The 19,744-nt window shown below is 37.7% G+C and overlaps 1 protein-coding gene across 24 annotated transcripts in view; it reads left to right on the top strand.

Annotated features, from left to right (window-relative positions):
- BMPR1B (bone morphogenetic protein receptor type 1B) overlaps nucleotides 1-19,744 on the top strand; it is a 454,161-nt gene that overhangs the window by 330,378 nt on the left and 104,039 nt on the right. For 2 of the 24 annotated variants that reach the window (XM_061419640.1, XM_061419629.1), the window contains exon 1: nucleotides 7,307-7,409. The exons of 12 other annotated variants lie outside the window; for them this stretch is intronic. Coding sequence is in view for 1 of the 12 variants with exons in the window: in XM_061419611.1 (XP_061275595.1) it covers nucleotides 11,587-11,659 (73 nt within the window). In the remaining 11 variants the exon portion in view is untranslated. 10 more of the 24 variants (XM_061419628.1, XM_061419613.1, XM_061419630.1 and 7 more) reach the window with 8 other exon arrangements.

Genomic DNA, 19,744 nt, shown 5'->3' with positions numbered 1-19,744 from the left:
TGGTATCAACCATCTGTCATTAGGAAAGTATTTTCAATATACACAGTTGACTTCTGGCTGGTAGAAGAGATGACAGGTCTAGCATGTTATGATTCTGAACTGAAAATTGTGACAGTCTTACTTCTCATATTTGAAAATATTTTTGCATGTACATAGATTTTCAGTGTCACATTAAATCAAAATTAGCTTTCAGTAACCCTTGTATTTCTTCTACCATCAATTTGTAAAAGACTACTAAGAGCTAAGTCTGCTAAGAAATGTGGAAATCATATACTGGCAGCACGACTGTTGAAAAAATACCCTGAAAAAGCTGATGGATGCTAAATAAAACCAAACTTTTCTTTGTTATAAATGTCTTCTCTTTTACATTAAGAAACTTTTCCTCATGTGATTCCTTATATACATACTTAGGAGGTATTTTCCAAAGAGTGGAAAACAGATTTTCTAGGAGCTGGCTCCATATGGTATGTGAACTTAAGCATATATTCTTCAAATGTTTAAATAGGCCTATACTTTAACTCCTTTTATATTTCTTTATTTGTGTAAACTAAGATGCACCTTCCTTCTAATTTATATTCAGAGGAATTTACAAGGAAACATACAAAGTAAACATTTTTTGTATAATAACTTAAATATAAATTCTTATTTTCAGTTTAATACCAGTTCAAGTTGGATTTGCATGAAATCAATGCATAATTGACTCTAGGATGAAATAAGAGTAGAGTGATAGTAATTGTCTTTAAGAATTGATTTTTAAATGATGACTTTTATAATGGCTAGCAAGAGATGCAGAGAGACACTTGGAGGTTTTGCTTTTATGCTTAGGGGTGCATTAGTACTAATTTGATAAGATAATATCCTTTGGAAGAGAGCTTCAGGTAGGACAAGTTAGTAGCTTCTGTGGCTCATTATTTTCCCAGTGAGTAACTTTAATACTGAAGAGACTGGGGCCAAAGTATTAAAACAACAAAAATCCTTTTCGCACACAGTTCCTTGCAAGTGGGGTGAAGTAGATCTTCTCAACAGCTTTCTCATGTGTGAAGAAGATAGCATCTTTCATTAAAACAAACTTGGACTCATCTGTTGGAGGGGGGGAGTGCATTACATTGTCCTGGTGACTTCCTGCACCCACTTTTTCTTTCTAAGTTGACGGAGTTGCCGCACTATACCTGCTGAAGCACAGGTTGACTGAAGGGAAAACAGTCTTTGCTCCCTCACCTTAGCTGCTTCACTGGTTTGATAAACGTACCCTGAAGGGCTGCTGGAAAAGTTAAAAAAAGATGTATACAAGACACTGCTTTAAATCAATGAACATAAGCTTATGTTTTAATTATTATTAATACACTTTTTATAAACAACTAATACACACAGTCTAGAGGCAAGTTACATCTCTCACTTTTATCTGAAACTGCTGACCTCTGAATTCACCGCTTTGATTACCGGAGTGTCTCTTGTCCCATTCCTCTGAATCCACAGGTTTAGGATTGAAGGTATCTGATCACTCATTTGCTCTAGCCTTCAGAATTTCTGGTAGTCATGTTCTTTGAATGAATCTTATCAGCCCATGTCTCTGAGTCTTCCATCAACTGAGTGGATGGTTTCTGCCCCAGTTATTTCTTGCAGAGCAGAAGCATGTGAGTCTCTAGCCAGTGAAATACTGGTGACTGATCCTATCTACCTGTGACCAGTTCCAGGCCTCTTTGGCTCAGGCTTACTCTGTATTCTCATCTGTAAGTGGGAATGATATCCCTGGTGGCTCAGACAGTAAAGAGCCTGCCTGCAACGTGGGAGACCCTGGTTCGATCCCTGAGTCAGGAATATCCCCTTGAGAAGGAAGTGGCAATCCGTTCCAGTATTCTTGCCTGGGCAACCCCATGAACAGAGAGCCTGGTGGTTTATGTAGTCCGTGGGGTCGCAAAGAATCAGACACAACTGAGTGACTAACGCTCACTCCCTCACACAAGGAGCAGTGAGGACCAATGAGGCAATGTATGTTAGTTACATAATGTAGAGCCTAAAGAATAAAAGTTCACCAAGTGGTGTGTAACATCAATAGCATCATCATCCTATAATCTTTTAGAAATAGCCTATTTATCCTCCCTGGGTTACTTACTTTCCAGCTCCTGTCAAGACATCCTCTCATTCAAATTTAGCTTCTTATCTGACGTAGTCATACTGACCAGGTGATGGATTGAATAGCATGCAGTGAATAGCATACAGAATAATCTCACATTTATGTATCACCTGGTTCCCTATTCCTGGAGCACAAGTGTGACCTTCAGTTCAGTTCAGTCATATTCTTTGGCACTCAGCTTTCTTTATAGTTCAACTCTCACATCCATCAGTTCAGTTCAGTCCAGTTGCTCAGTCGGGTCCAACTCTTTGCAACCCCATGAACTGCAGCACACCAGGCCTCCCTGTCCATCAACTCCCTGTCCAACTCCCAGAGTTCACCCAAACTCATGTCCATTGAGTCGGTGATGCCATCCAACCATCTCATCCTCTGTCATCCCCCTTTCCTCCTGGCCCCAATCTTTCCCATCATCAGGGTCTTTTCAGATGAGTCAGCTCTTTGCATGAGGTGGCCAAAGTGTTGGAGTTTCAGCTTCAACATCAGTCCTTCTAGTGAACACCCAGGACTGATCTCCTTTAGGATGGACTGGTTGGATCTCCTTGCAGTCCAAGGGACTCTCAAGAGTCTTCTCCAACACCACAGTTCAAAAGCATCAATTCTTTGGTGCTCAGCTTTCTTCACAGTCCAACTCTCACATCCATACATGATCACTGGAAAAACCATAGCTTTGACTGGATGGACCCTTTGTTGACAAAGTAATGTCTCTGCTTTTTAATATGCTGTTAAAAGTTATGACCAGCTGGTCACAACTTTTCTTCCAAGGAGTAAGTGTCTTTTAATTTCATGGCTGCAGTCACCATTTGCAGTGATTTAGGATCCCAGAAAAATAAAGGCTGTCACTCTTTCCACTGTTTCTCCATCTGTTTGCCATGAAGTGATGGGACCGGATGCCATGATCTTCATTTTCTGCATATTGAGCTTTAAGCCAACTTTTTCACTCTCTTCTTTCACTTTCATCAAGAGTCTCTTTAGTTCTTCTTCACTTTCTGCCGTTAGGGTGGTGTCATCTGCATATCTGAGGTTGTTGATATTTCTTCCGCAATCTTGATTCTCGCTTGTGCTTCCTCCAGCCCGGAGTTTCTCATAATGTACTCTACATATAAGTTAAGTAAGCAGAGTGACAATATACTGCCTGACGTACTCCTTTTCCTATTTGGAACCAGTCTGTAGTTCATGTCCAGTTCTAACTGTTGCTTCCTGATCTGCATACACATTTCTCAAGAGGCAGGTCAGGTTTTCTGGTATTCCCATCTCTTTCAGAGTTTTCCACAGTTTGTTGTGATCTACACAGTCAAAGGCTTTGGCATAGTCCATAAAGCAGAAATAGATGTTTTTCTGGAACTCTCTTGCTTTTTTGATGATCCAGCTGATGTTGGCAATTTGATCTCTGGTTCCTCTGCCTTTTCTAAAACCAGCTTGAACATCTGGAAGTTCACAGTTCACATATTGCTGAAGCCTGGCTTGGAGAATTTTGAGCATTACTTTACTAGCGTGTGAGATGAGTGCAATGGTGCGATTGTTAGAGTGTTCTTTGGCATTGCCTTTCTTTGGGATTGGAATGAAAACTGACCTTTTCCAGTCCTGTGGCCACTGCTGAGTTTTCCAAATTTGCTGGCATATTGAGTGCAGCACTTTCACAGCATCATCTTTCAGGATTTGAAATAGCTGAACTGGAATTCCATCCCCATCCACTAGGTTTGTTCATAGTGATGCTTTCTAAGGCCCACTTGACTTCACATTCCAGGATGTTTGGCTTTAGGTGAGTGATCACACCATCATGATTATCTGGGTCATGAAAATCTTTTTTGTATAATTCTTCTGTGTATTCTTGCCACCTCTTCTTAATATCATCTGCTTCTGTTAGGTGCATATCATTTCTGTCCTTTATTGAGCCCGTCTTTGCATGAAATGTTCGCTTGATATCGCTAATTTTTTTAGAGAGATCTCTAGTCTTTCCTATTCTGTTGTTTTTCTCTATTTCTTTGCAGTGATCACTGAGGAAGGCTTTCTTATCTCTCCTTGCTATTCTTTGGAACTCTGTATTCAAATGGGTATATCTTTCCTTTTCTCCTTTGCTTTTCTCTTCTCTTCTTTTCACAGCTATTTGTAAGGCCTCCTCAGACAGCTATTTTGCTTTTTTGCATTTCTTTTCCACGGGGATGGTCTTGATCCCTGTCTCCTGTACAGTGTCACGAACCTCCATCCATAGTTCATCAGGCACTCTGTCTATCAGATCTAGTCCCTTAAATCTATTTCTCACTTCCACAGTATAATCATAAGGGATTTGATTTAGGTCATACCTGAATGGTCTAGTGGTTTTCCCCACTTAGCCTTTCTTTGCATCACACTGAAACCAGGTATTAATAGAATTATGCCTGTATGGGGTTCAGAGGTCCTAGGGCAGTCTGGAGGTTTATTATTGTTTTTTTTTTACTTTATAGCTTATCTTAACAAACTACCTGAGTTAATTTTCATTAGTACTTTAATTGTGTAAGTTGCCTTTAATTCTCTGGTACTCTTTAATGTTAATTGTTTTTTTTGTGTGTAGTATTCTTATCTTGTATGCAGGCTCTACAGGTCCTTGTTATATTCACGGTCTGACATAGGCTTTTTAAAAAAACCTCACAATCTCTAGGTAAATGATAGTGTCCTATATTTAAGATATTATTCTGTTAGAAAATTCCATGAAATATCTTTTTGTAATGGATTTGTGCTGATGATCAAATTATACCCTCTAAGTCCATAGTGTTACATTATTTTAGGAGAATAAAGTTTGGGCTTATTTATTCTCTTTTATAAGCTCTCAGATCCCTTTATTGAGTTGTGAGGAGTAGCAATGATAAAAGACCAACACTGAAAGCCTGTATCAGAAGATATTATGTCTATTTCATAATATTGGGATTGTACCCTGTCCGTCTCATCAAGGCTATGGTTTTTCCAGTAGTCATGTATGGATGTCAGAGTTGGACTGTGAAGAAAGCTGAGCACCGAAGAATTGATGCTTTTGAACTGTGGTGTTGGAGAAGACCCTTGAGAGTCCCTTGGACTGCAAGGAGATTCAACCAGTCCATTCTAAAGGAGATCAGTCCTGGGTGTTCTTTGGAAGGAATGATGCTAAAGCTGAAACTCCAGTACTTTGGCCACTTCATGCGAAGAGGTGACTCACTGGAAAAGACTCTGATGCTGGGAGGGATTGGGGGCAGGAGAGAAGGGGACGACAGAGGATGAGATGGCTGGATGGCATCACCAACTTGATGGACATGAGTTTGAGTGAACTCCAGGAGTTGCTGATGGACAGGGAGGCCTGGCGTGCTGTGATCCATGGGGTCGCAAAGAGTCAGACACGACTGAGCGACTGAACTGACTGACTGACTGACCCTGTTAATAATGATCATATTTTTATTAGGTAATAATGGCTTATGCTATTGATTGGTATTTAATTTCATTAAGATATGTTCAGAGTATTTTATCACAAATACTCTATTACTTTTATAAATGGCTCAAAAAGGATGCCTCTATGATGGTTGTTATAAAATTCATAGTTTTAGTTTTTGATATATATCTTTAGTGAACAATTATTTCAGGAAAAAATATCAATCTGCTAAATTTATTGACCTTGTTTATAAGTAAAGGTTTGGAAATTTTAAAGCTGAAGTGCAATCTGGTTTTCTCTTTTTTACTTGTGTGTGAAATTTTTTTGTTGCTAGTGGTAACTGTAGAGAATTTTTTTCAAATAGCACCCTTTTAATAACAATGGTCTCCCCAAATATACTGTGGCATAGCTTTAAACTTTATTAAGTCTGTCTTGGACTCCCCCTTCCTCTCTCTGAGTAAATGGAAGAAAAGTTTGGCAGGCTCCATGCTGTGCACTTGATTGATGTCCAGAACATCTGAAGGACTTTTGTGTCCTGCCTGCTCTCCATGAGTGCATAATGTGTGAATACTTAAAGAAGGTCAGCCCTTATCACATGTAATCTAGGCCTGAAGGCAGATCAGCAGTGACAGTCATATCCCGTAAGTAAGAACACAAATCATCCTCTACATGCTTTAGACAAGTTGTGGGATATTTTTTCTCTCTTTTTACCCCTTCCCACTCATGGGGGGACCTTGGCAGAGCCATGAAAGCAGAGAGAAGACGTGCTCAGAATAATATGTCACTCTTCCGAGGGAGGAAGGGATTGTTTATTTGTCATGATGTGATGGTCTTTCACTGTGCAGCTGAAGGGAGCTTTGGGTTGTTAATGACTAGTGATGTGGAATGCTGCAAATTAGAATGGGGTGGGGAGGCAAGAGGCAGCCTGAAAGCCGCTGAAGTTGTGGCCTTTGTAAACCCCAGAGTCAGGAAAAAAGGTTTTTTGCACACTTGAGTTCTATTGTTTATTTTTTCTCCGATAAGGGAGTAACTTTTTATATTATTTTGTAAGTGTAAAGCTGAAAATCAGAATGACAAGATGCATTAGCCAGTACAATTGTGAACACAGTTTTCTATTTTTTGTGCAACTAGTATGAAAGTATGAAGACTATTTTACTGCAGAACTCTGTGGCATTGTAGGTACTTAAAATGCTATGACTTCTAATAGGAGCAAGGAAAGAACTGTTTTTTATGTGTCTGTGTGTTTGAACAGAAGTTTAAAAGTAAACATTCCAAACAATATTAGCAGAGATGTTCAAGTGTTAAAATAACACTCACCTTATTGTTCTCATGGAGACTATTAAGGATATTGTTGCATTTTCTTACATAAAAAGGAAAATATTTTTCATCTAATCTCAAAAAGTTTACTAGTTTCTTTTGAAACCCAATCAGCTGCAAGAAGTAGTTGTGGTCAGGTCATACAATGAAAACTGCAGACACCCCATTCAGAGGCCGAGGCATTGCTTCCTATGCATGTAAGATAAAATCAAAAATCAAATTAGGAGCTATAGGGCCCTTCCTTCCCAATGTCTCTCTCCCACTCTGCTTTTCCAGCCCAGTTTCTCTGCTCTCAAGGCATATACAGGATTTCATGTTCTCAGCAAACATTGCTCTTTTTCTTGCTCATAAATGTCTGTACTGTCTGTCCTCTGCTTGGAATCCCTCTGCCTCCCTTCACGCAGTGAATTCCTACTTATCTTTGAAGACCCGGTTCAAATGCCTCTTCCCCACAAGTCCAATCCCACCCCCGGCCAGAATTAATCTTTGTTTATGCACTGTATTCTCCATGTTCCCTCGGCAGAGCCGGCCATGTCTGTAGTGCCTTGTCATGATTTGATTGTGTCTGTCTTCGCCCACTACAAGGTAGGCTTTGTCCTAAAGGCAGGTATGGTGTAATGTTCCCATACCCCCTTCACTTGACACAGTCCCCCACATATAGTTTAAAAAGCTGTGTCTATATATAAAATCAGGAGATTTGGGGGAGTTTTATGTGAAAATAAGTCACAAGTTGAAACTGTTAAAAAGTAGTCTCATATTTTCAAACTGCTTCTTGTATTTCTTCAATTGCATAATGACTTAATAAATGAGGTAAATAAAATAATTAAATCAGTATTTGCCTTTGTGAGTATAATATGAATTTTTAAAACTCAATTATCCTAAGATATATTGTGTGTGTATGTGTGTATGTATATATATATATATATATAAAATATCCTTGTTTTAATGATCATATTATTTGTGACAGGAAGAATTTGGCAAATGTCATATTAAAGAACATTATTGTTAATAAGGATTTTTTTTTTTTTTTTGGTCAAGAGGCAGTAGAGTGATTAGTGAAAGTTGTCAGGAAGTTGACTATTTTCTGATGTCCTCCTATGTACTGGGCACTGTATTCAGTAACTTCTGTTCATTTACTTGTCTTATTGGTATAACAATGTTAACAGGTACTGAGCAGATTATAGGACAGAGAGTTTAAATAATTTACTTAAGATTACACAGATGACACAGACTTTCTCTATAGATGGATCCACAAACCTAGAGTGAGTGCATCTGTGTATGAATTCTACAGATTATGCAGAGTGATGACTCGTATTCATATTGGTAATACTAGCTGCAGTCTTTTTTTTTTTTCCCTTGCCCCTCTCAGGTGTACAAATTCAATTTGATACCTTTCTTTCAATATTCTCTCAGAGCTTTCTTTGAAGCCTCATTTGGTGTGTACTTTACAGTGAGTGGGCTAAATCATATGCAAATATGGATTTTTTTTTTCTTGGCTAAGTCAGATTTCTGATCTGCATTACAAGACTTTTTAAAGATCTTTTGAGCCTGTTTGTCTGGAATCGAAGTGTGTGTTTTATACAACATCTCCTGCATTGTTGGTACCTAAAAGAAAGGTGAAAGGATTAGTTGCTCAGTCGTGTCTGACTCTTCGCGACCTCATAGACTGTAGCTCACTGGGCTCCTCTGTCCATGGAATTCTCCAGGCAAGGATACTGGAGTGGGTTGTCATTTCCTCCTCTAAGGGATATTCCTGACCCAGGGATTGAACCTGGGTCTCCTGTATTGCAGGCAGATTCTTTATCATTTGAGCCATCAGGGAAACCTGGCATATGTTAAATGGTAACGGCAAAATGGAGGGAATTAATAGGGCTACCTCTTGAATTTCTTCGTATAAGTTAAAAAAAAAAAAAAAGATCTGTATTGCCAAAAACTTTGACTAAATGAAAAACTGTTGTCAGTCTTCTAATTTTCACTTCTATTCACATGAGTGAGTGTGTGAGAATTGCTCAATCATGTCCGACTCTTTGAGACCACATAGACTGTAGCCCACCAGGCTCCTCTGTCCATGGAATTCTCCAGGCAAGAATACTGGAGTGGGTTGCCATTTCCTTCTCCAGGGGATCTTCCTGACTCAGGGATCGAACCTGGGTCTCCTGCATTACAGGCAGATACTTTACCATCTGAGCTACCAGTGAAAGTGAAAGTCACTCAGTTGTGCCTGACTCTTTGCAACCCCATGGACTATATAGTCCATGGAATTCTCCAGGCCAGAATACTGGAGTGGGTAGCCTTTCCCTTCTCCAGGGGATCTTCCCAACCCAGGGATCGAACCCATGTCTCCTGCATTGCAGGAGGATTCTTTACCAGCTGAGCCACGAGAGAAACCCTCTACTCACATAATTGGAGATTCAGGTTTACAGACTCATCTTATATTCTGAAATCTTAAACCTTTATAAAAATTCATTAAGCCAGTTCATGCTCAAAAGCCTGTCGGTTATTTATATGATATATAGCCTAAACTCTGTAACCTTAATTCAGAATCCTACACAATCTGCTTCCACTCTGTCTGGCTTTCTTTCCAACCATTTACTATAGGAGCCATCTGTTCCAGTAAGATTTTTTTTGTCTCATGCTATTGCACATGTAAAATATTTAATCCTGCCTCTAATCCTTGCTCATATAATTTCCTCTCTTTTCATCTTCTCTATCTCTGTATAAGTTCAATTCATATTTCAGCATCCAACTCTGCCTTCAGTGTTGGGCCCAGTCTAATCCATCCCTTACTCTGATTTTCGATCTTTATTCCATTTGAAGACACTTCATTTTAAAGTGACTACTGTTTTTTACTTAGTTCTCTATTACATATACACTGCTTTTTCTATGGTACTGTGAACCTCTTGAGTGCATTTACTTCAGCTAGCACATAGTTCACCAGAAATGGTTGCTGGTATGTCTTGTTTTGAACTGAATTAGGATTTTGGGGCAAGAGCAACTATTCCCTCTTTATGCTTTGTACCATTTGTGGATGCCCGTATTGGGGAAATGTGAGCAGTGGGAACTGTCCCACATTTTAGCCATTCACTCGTCATCCCAGAGCTCAAGGCTAGGTTCCAATTTGGCAATGGAACCATGTTGTGATGTGGCACTGAGCCGAATGTAGAAAGTTTGGACAAGAGGTTCTATTTGATTTTGGTTTGCTCTTCACTCACGTGACCCCTTTGATCCTGATCTCTCTTATTCATTTTAGTATGCCACAGTCTCCCTAAAAGGAATATGGATAAATGATACTGAAAGATTATCTCATTTACCTCCCCAAACTTCTATTTTCCTGAGAAGTAAGGTCTGTGGATTCTGTGAAATGCTTAACATGTAGTTAAAGCTTAGAATATTCCAAAATTTTCTATGTGGTTATGTGTGAAATTCCATTTCATGAAATGGAACTGAGGATGTTGGCTTGATAGTATTAATAGCATTTATTAAATCCTAACAAGCAATTGTTCAGCTACTCTAAGACAGAGAATAGATTTGAATGCCATCCATTAGGATAGTGCTGGGAGTTGCTGGTGTGTGTGAAAAGAAGTGGGGGTGTCTCTTAAGAAGGGGAAGATAGCAGAGATTTTTTTTTCCAAGAAAGTTATTCTTAAAATTTCAAGTAAACGCATTCTAATGCTATCTTAGATATAACCATTGAATTATGTCTCTGCTCTCATACTCATATATCCTTTATCATGCAAATGGATTAGATTTAATAACTACTTTTGTGTCTTTCTATAACACTGAAAATTTGTTTATATTTTTTGCTGTTCTTTAATTATCAACAGTTCCCAGAGTGAATCAGAGTCTTGTAGTCCCTTAGTATCAGACAGGTCACTCAGAATATCATTAGAAAGTTGAAATATTACAAAATATTCAGAGTTATATTGAGGCACAATTATAATTAATGTGTAAAACATTGAATAACTTACCTTGGTTTTATTCACATAATAAAATAGGTTAGGTCACAGTACTTTTTTTTTTGCTCTGTAGAAAACTTCAAACTATAGTCATATCAAATTAATTAATGAATAGCTTAACTGAAATCTTTCAACTTGGAATATTCATTAAAGATGGCTTTTGTATGGGACCCTTTTTTGTATCCATGCACTTGATTCAGAAGCATTTGCCTCATTGTATAAATGTTGATGTAGTGTGAGAAAATGCCATAACGTGACACTTGGATGTGTTGCAACATTTCTATCGTATTATCAAAGAAAAAAATTTTTATTTCTCTTTGTCTTTCTATGATTCCCAAAGAGTTACCATTCATGGCAGAGGGGGAAAAAAAAAAAAAAAAGCAAAAAGCCTTAACAGAAGAAGTAAGCAGTTGCATGTCAGCACAGTATAGGTACGTGTATCTCCGGAATGTCTCCACACCTGCCCAGGACGTGTGGGGACTTCGGCATGGTCAGTCCGGAGCGAAGTCCCGCCTGCCCTGGCCTCTGTGTGGACAGCTGGGTCAGGCTCCTTTCTTAAGAAAACAACCCGGCCCGGGGTCCTCACCGCCCTTTGTTGTCCTCCCCACGAGGTGATCAGTTGGAGTCTCCGTGGTGACAGAACCAGTTTGTAACAGGCTTGTCTTTCACGGTCCTGTCTAGGGCTTGCTGGCAGGCTTGCCGGAAGCTCTGACAAGAGTGGCAGCAGAGGAGTCTCCGTGAAAGAAGGAAAGGCAAGAAACAGGAGGCTTAAACAGGCAGGTCACATTGACTGCTCTCCTGCTGCAATGGGTTGGCTGGACAAACTAAACTGGCAGCTTCACATTTCCTTGCTCATTCTTCTGTCTATGCACACGAGGGGTAAGAAGATCAGTGCCCCGCAGTACAGTGCTGACAGGGGGCTCCGTGAATGTCTGGTTTCTTGGTTTTTATCACAGAAGGGAAAGTTCAGGGCAGAAGTTCAACGGCTAAACATTTCCAGCTCCCATCCTCCAACTGCTCTGTAACCTTACTACTTTCTCTGTCGGGGCAACGCTTTGTAGAGTGTGTGTCAGAATAATTTTAAAAGGGATGCGAAGTTTCTGTTTGTTCTAGCGATTAATTACGTGCAGTCTAATTTGGAACTCTGAGGATGAGGTTGAGTGTCAATATGCTGTGACAGTTTATATGATGAATTTAAGAAAACAGTGTAATAAACTTTGTTTTGATCATTTAAATTTATTTGAGTATTGTTAGGTTTTTTATAGTTAGCTAATTAACTTTGAAGTTCATTGTAATTTTACATGGATGCATTGAGTAAATCTGTAGTTTTACAATGGCAATAATTGTAATTTGTGAATATGTCATGTTTACCCATATTTAAGAACAGGGGCTTTCTTAAATGATCATTTTGTTCAGAAGAATTATTCTTGTATAAAGTTGCCTAAAGGAGAAAAAAAAATTAAAATTATTTTAAAGAGCTAAAAGAGTAATTATGAAAGTAGCTGAACTATTTTCAACTTAGAAGAAGGATAACTTAAAATGGAACAATTATCTGTGATAGTGATTGGTAGTGAGGAAGTCACAAAGTTGTAAATAAGGAAATAGCCCTTTTATAAAATTCAGCCAGGTGACAAAGGGAATATGTGTGAGGTCGAAATGCATTTACAGGTCAGCCTCATATGCCTGGGAATGCATTTAACAGAACTTGTTTGGCAGTACTGTTTACTTGAGAAGCATGTATTACCAATTGGCATATATTTGGATTGACACTTATAAGATTAATTTTTCATAATCTCACAGTGTTCCATGACACTATGTAAGTATTATATTTTGTTACTTGGCTCCATGAAAAAATTCTTTTAATTTCTGGTTATAGATACGTGTAATTCAAAAGACTTTTGTATGTTGATATGAGGAAACAACATGTAATTCATTTACCTGGTTGGCTAATTTATTTTCCAAAAATTGTCATAATCTGGTACCTTCTAGAAGAGACAGAAAGACCTCAGGGAAACTTTCTTAAGAATGTCCGAAGAAACTCAAAGCATGATATATATGAGGTGAAAAATCTTATTCCTCTACTCATGCTACCACTATTTCTTGATTGCCTAAGGGCAATTTTTCATTCCCTGTTTATCATTTTCCTTGAAACCTATGAATACATAAACTATTTATCATTATGTCAGTCAAAAGTGAAGAGGCTATATGTTACAGACTGAATCTTTGAATCATAAATATTAGGATTAGAATACACCTTAAGATAGTATTGTGTGGTTGACTTTTCAGTGAGAAGGTTGAAGCCCAGAGACATTCCCTGCTTCTTTCCGTGAAGCATAACCTTTTTAACTCCCTGTTCAGAGCCCTTTCATATGAGTGCCCATGTGGGTCTGTGTGTGTCTACTAATTTATTTCGTAGCATAGTGGTTAAGTGTATGAACTCTGGAACAAGAATGCCTGGGTTTGAATCTTAGCTTCACCACTTACTAGATTGTAAACTAAATGAGGAGTCTTATTGGTGCCTTGATTTTCTCAACTGTGAAATGGGCATAATAATAATAACTAACCATAGGATTGACTTGATTACTAAATAATTACTAGATACATACAAAGCACTTAGAGGAGTGATAGTGCATACTATTGTCTAAGAGTTTGCTATTATTAGTGTCATTAGGAATAATGCTAATCTGTGTAGGAATAGGAGACAACCAATCTGGAAATGGAAATTGAGACAAGACTTTGAAAGAATCCCATAGCTCATCTTAGTGTGCTGTGCTTAGTCACTCAGTTGTATTTGCCTCTTTTTGTGACTCCATGGACTGGAGGCAACCAGGCTCCTCTGTCCATGGGAATTCTCCAGGCAAGAATACTGGAGTGGGTTGCCAGGCCCTCCTCCAGGGAATCTTCCCAACCCAGGGATCAAACCCAGGTCTCCTACATTGCAGGCGGGTTCTTTACCTGCAATGCAGACTGTGATTAACGTACTGAATCTCACTTTTTATTCCTAGCTTTGTCACTAATGAAATTTTCACTGTTTTTGAAGAATCTCTCTACCTGTAACCTTGTGTAAAATAAGTTTCATTTTTTTTCTGGAAAAAATGTATTTTCCTGTATGAAAACAGAGTGTACTATAGAGAGAGACTGAGCTCAACCAAGACCAAGTAACTTTGACTACTGAAGTTAAATATTCATTGACAACTTGTAATGCGTTATGATCATTAATTAGCATGTACTTCAGAAAGAATGATTACCACTAAGATAGGTATGTATGAAGCACGGACCTATGTAGTGGTCACGACTTATTAAGTGAATGACAAAGCCAAGATTAATGTTCTGAGACCTTAAATACTTATTTAAAGTAACTGTGTTTCAAAATGACAGCTTGAGACATTTGGAGAGTGTGTGCTTCAGGCTAATACAAATATTTAGTTATTTAAATATATGGAAACCTAAACATTCTACGTGGAAGGAATATGTCCATTATTCCAATTCTACCTTAAATGGTACTGCTGCTGCTAAGTCGCTTCAGTCGTGTCCGACTCTGCGACCCCATAGACAGCAGCCCACCAGGCTCCCCCGTCCCTGGGATTCTCAAGGCAAGAACCCTGGCGTGGGTACAAAGCTCTGCAAAGTCACAGCAAGTGGAACAGAGTAGCTAGGTTGGCCTGTGTGTGGGGTGATTCATCAGCCTAAATCTTATCACTGCTTAAATCTTATCTTAAACGTTTTACTTGAGGAGACATAGTCTTAGAAAAAAGGGAGAAAGGGTACATGTTGGTAGGTTTTGAACATTGTGTTTTTTATATTGGCACATTGTGATTGCTTTAGGAATGTATTTTTTAAAACTCGAGATCATGAAGTGTGGAATTGCCTCCTTCTAAAAGTGAAAAGACGGCCTGTAATGGTAAAGAGCTGTAGTGTTCATTTCTGCTTGAAATATAGTATTTTAGAGATTGATTTCTTGATGCCACCCTGCCCCTTGTTTCTTAAATCACAGTAGGGAATTACAGGCGATCCTAATGAACACAGTACAACGTGTAGACAGTGTTTAGCATCATTTTGGCCACTACCATTCTTGTGAAGTTCTGCCAGAGGAATATAGTGAGGTTATAAAGGTGGTAGATTGAGGGACCTAAAAAGTAAAGGATGCTTTCTGTTTGTTCTAACACATCGGTGGCAACAATGCACCCTTCCTGACAAGGATGTTCCTCACGCTCTGGCGTTTTAAGAGGTGACATGTTTATTTGGCTTCTTGTTAAACGTATATGTGAAAATTTTCACAGTGCCTGTGCCCCCGTCCAGAAAATCATAGTAATAGATTATTACAGCAATCAGATTAAAATAAAAATTGGTAGCCAACTTTCGGTCTTTAGGAGTAATTCTATCTCAATGAAGAGTTACTGGGAAAAAAGGCAAGATAGGAAGTAGGTACTAGCTCTTTTGGAGTAGAGGAAAACCCCCAAACCCAATGAACAAAAGCAGGTCCCAGTCTCCATGGCCCCTGCAGTTTTATATAACCAGGATTTTACATCCTGCTACTTCATTGCCAGGTCGTATTTCGTACATTTCCTACTGTAATATTTGTGTTTGATCTGGTTGACACTAATTTAAAACTGTTTAAAAAAAATCTACGCTATTAAATATTTTCAGTAGAATTAAGACAAATAGGAAATGCAGTAACAGGAGGATAACAAACATTGCTGCGAATGTGTAGTTTCAAAATTAAAATGGTACTATTGGTATAGGGCATTGATTTTTGGTAATATTTTTAAGTGAAAAATGATCCTTGTTGCCATATGGCACACTATAGTGAAAATCTGAGCTGTTAGACCGACACATCTGTTAAATGCATAAACAGGGGTCTGTGTTTAAAATGTTTTCTACTGCAGCTATTATGTGGCACTTCCAACAATTAATCTTGGGCTGTTAATCGGGAGTAACTGCACCTTGTGGTGAGCATCACAGATGTAAGAAATTTGATCTCTGTGGCAATTTACCTGGGAGGAAAGTGGCTCAATTATAGTTCTCAATTTAAATTCTGCAGAGTAGATTGGATTAAACACATTCACATTACTATTGAGTGTAAACTCAAATTATTTAGTTTTATCATTTGTTATGAGAAGTTATCTTCTTTAAATATGTAGTGATGGCTACCATGTTATTTAAGGCATATGTATCTCTCAATATCTGTGCATACATAATTTTAACCTTTAAATTACAAATACATGAAAACTTCTGAAAAAATATTAATGTTATAATAGATCAGAGTTCAGATTAGTTTTTTTTTTTTTTTTGTCTTTGTGAGCCAGTTGAATTTGAAATAACATTTTACCAATCTTTTATTGACTTAAAATAACTGCTAGGAACAAATTTATGAATATGTTTTTTCTGCTAACTTTTCAAATGTATATCTCAGTTTTAGAATCAGACAGGACATTAGGCAAATCTTTAAGACAGTGTACTGACAATTAAAATCAGCTACATTGTCTATCAAGCTTTCTTATGCTACATTTTAAGTTCAGATGGACCCTTTTGGTCTTGATTATTATACTTTTTTCCATCTGTAAAATAATCACTCTGCTCATCATAATAGACTTGTGTGTGTAAATATTCATATTAAAATACCTAAGGATGATTTTTTGACTATGGGCTCAGAATAACCTCATTCTTATTTCTAGGCCCTGCTACTTTTCACTTTATGCTAGAGGAGCTGTGGCTTTTGGATTAACTGATTTCTTGCTTGATATCAGCTCCATCATCACACTCCTCCCAAAACTAATTAGCTTCCATATTAGTTAATAATGTGTCTAAGATCACATTAGTAGTATTGATATTTTGGGCAAAAGAACAGAAACTTAAGTAGAGGAAGAAGTTGAATGGAGACCTAAAGAAAAGCTAAAGGAAACACAAGCCTCATGGGACCCAGAGAGGCCACAGGACCTGAGTTTCTACTCATCCATGTCTGTGAGGGACCTCATGGACATTGCCTTCTTTTCTCTGTGTGTCTTTTCCCTTCTTTCTGTCTACAAGTCGTTACCAGACATTCCATGCATTATAAAATCCAGACCTTTCTACGTCCTTCCAGGTTTGCATCAGTGAGGCTCTGACTCCTTTGCAGCTCATCTCACTACTCAGTGGTCAGCAAGCCACAAAGGCCTTTCCTGTCCGGAAGGATCCAGACTCCTCTTCCTTTCCACATATGTAGTTTCCATAGCCCAAAAAATTCTTTCTACTCTACTTATTCATTTGCTTAAGTATCACTAAGTTTTCCTTAACAATCCAAATTAAATGAGATCCACTTGCTATAACCCCTCATTGTAAGTTTTGTTTCAGTTTTATAGTACATGTGATGTATCATTGTATGTGTCACTCTCCTGCTGAAAGCCCAGCTTCTCAGAGGAAAAACCACGTCCGTCTCATTTATTGCTGAATTCAAGTGCCTAGTACAGTGCTTGGCCTGCAGAGGAGTCTACCTCCTTAGACATACTCATTATTTTGCGCATGACCCAAAACAGTGTCTGCATTTTATGATATTTGAAGAGCTTCTTTGCTTAGCTCTCCAAACTTAACTGATAAACATTTCACTGTTTCTTGTTTTTAATTCTTTGGAGAGAGAATTTGATTGACTGCTGACCCTAAACAGTAATCAGATGTGAGTCAAATAGTATGCATAGTCATCCGGTGCCAAGATGGGCACCAGACAGTAATTGACACTGGGGACAGTGGAAGTTTGTTCTAGAAGAAGTTTTGGATTAGGTTGACAATCAAAAACACCTAATATAACTGCTACTGGAATTTAAAATAGCAATATGAATACCTCTAGTATTCCTTTGCTTATAATGAACTCCTATTGGCTACTAAGTGACTTATTAGCTATATGAGTAGAAAAATTATAAAAAAGAATATGTATAATATCATATAAGAAACGAATCACCAGTCCAGGTTCGATGAAGGATACAGGATGCTTGGTGCTGATGCACTGGGATGGCCCAGAGGGATGGTACAGGGAGGGAGGTGGGAAGGGGGTTCAGGATGGGGAGCATGTGTACACCCATGGCGGATTCATGTTGATGTATGGCAAAACCAATACAATATTGTAAAGTAATTAGCCTCCAATTAAAATAAATACATTTAAATTTAAAAAAGTACTTTATTTTTTATATCAACTTTGGTATTCAGGAAATGTCACTACAAAAAGTTGTTGATTTTAATAGTAACTGAAGTGGTATGATTTTCTTTACTCTTTAAGAAAAGATGCTGTGGAAACTCAAGATACTAAAGGTGGTGGCAAAAATAATACATGAAACAAGTACTGTAATCTCTTGGCAGATTTAGCTTTGTCAGATTGTTACATATAACTTTCACTCCTTTATTGAAACAAGTAGTTGCACATCATATGTCTCACAAAGAATATCTCATAAATTTTACATTTTGATCCCTAAAAAGGCCACAAGTTTGTGGCTAGCAGTATATGTTTCATTAGATTAGATTCTGGGAACTTGAGTGTCTGAAACTATGCTTTTGATCCCTTTTGGAGTCCAGGGGAGAATGAATATACATAACAAAATCACTTTTTAAAAACCTCTTAAGTACATGCAGAAGACTGGTTTTGGTGCGTAGGTTTTTACTGCTTGATAGTATCCTGTGGTCATAATGTGAGGACCTAATGTCCCCATATTTATCTTAGTATCTTCACAATTTTAACGGGAGTTTTAAAGGTAAGGAAATAGCTACTGATATCAGTTTTGCATCAATTGTGGAACTTCGGCGTTGTGGGAACTGCATTGATAAGATATCAGCCAAGTGTGAGAGAATTTAATATAATATGGCATCTTAAAATTCTTTATGATTATTTCTGTTTTCCTTTAAACTATGCCAAGGCCAATAGTATATAGCTTCAGAAAATCTGAGGCCAGGTTTGTTTTGTAAACTTTGCATAAAATTATCTTTCTGCTATTATGTTTGTAGAAATATTCATGTTGAAACTATGTCTTTGCTAAAATCTTCAGCTTTATTTTGGTTTCTCTAAAAGAAAACTATGACAATATTTTTCAAATCTGAAAAATAATAACCTGCCAATTGTAATTGTGTGTACTTTTAATGATGGTGCACTTTTTATGGGGCTAAATCTCAATGGAATGTTTATCTTGGTTAGAGTCAATATGCTCAATTGCTTATTGTTTTTAAATTCCATTATGATTTATATGTTTCTTTTTTGAAAAAAGTAAAGGTTAATGTTGTAAGAGTAATATGCTGTATTTGCCTATTAACTATTAACTCATTTAAGTGAGGGGATGTGCAGCTCATTGGAGGAATATTCAACTGGTTCTGAGTTTAACTCAGGCACTTAAATCAGCTGAGTTATCGAGAACTGTGCAGTGACCTGGAAAACAACAAAAAAGTTTCATCAGGACGTAACAGAAGAAGGGTAGATGCCACTTAATTGAGGTTACTAAACAAGTTGCCTTTTTACTTCCATACTTTCTTATACATATTATATATATCTGCATACATATGTTTCTTATATGCATGTTTTCATAGGGTTATTACAGTTTATTGAAATCAGACACTATCACTAAATATTTCCTACTTAATTTCCTATGCCCTGAATGAAAATGTGTTCAAATTGGGGAATGGGTTTAAAGGAAAAGGACCCTCATGATAAATTGAATGATTTTACTGACATAAGACATTCTTTCAGTGGGTATTTTTGAAGATTGTTTTGGGCTGTATTTTTAAAAAGACACTAAACAGTTTATTCATAAAATGCATTTTGGTAGTTATGGATATTGTTAATCTACCCTACTTAACCTCTTCTAGTGAAAAATATAATTTTCTGTCTTTTTTTGTTAGACTTAATGACAAACATCTTGCAAATTAGATTTTCATATATTTCATCTCTTTCTTATGCTCAATTTAATCTATCAAAGCCACACATTGTAGAAGACATCTGGTATTGAGCTTAGG

This window comes from Bos javanicus, chromosome 6, assembly GCF_032452875.1.
Source record: "Bos javanicus breed banteng chromosome 6, ARS-OSU_banteng_1.0, whole genome shotgun sequence".
NCBI lineage: Eukaryota > Metazoa > Chordata > Mammalia > Artiodactyla > Bovidae > Bos > Bos javanicus.
The sequence above is the reverse complement of the archived record's forward strand: the minus strand, read 5'-3'. Positions and strand labels throughout refer to the sequence as shown.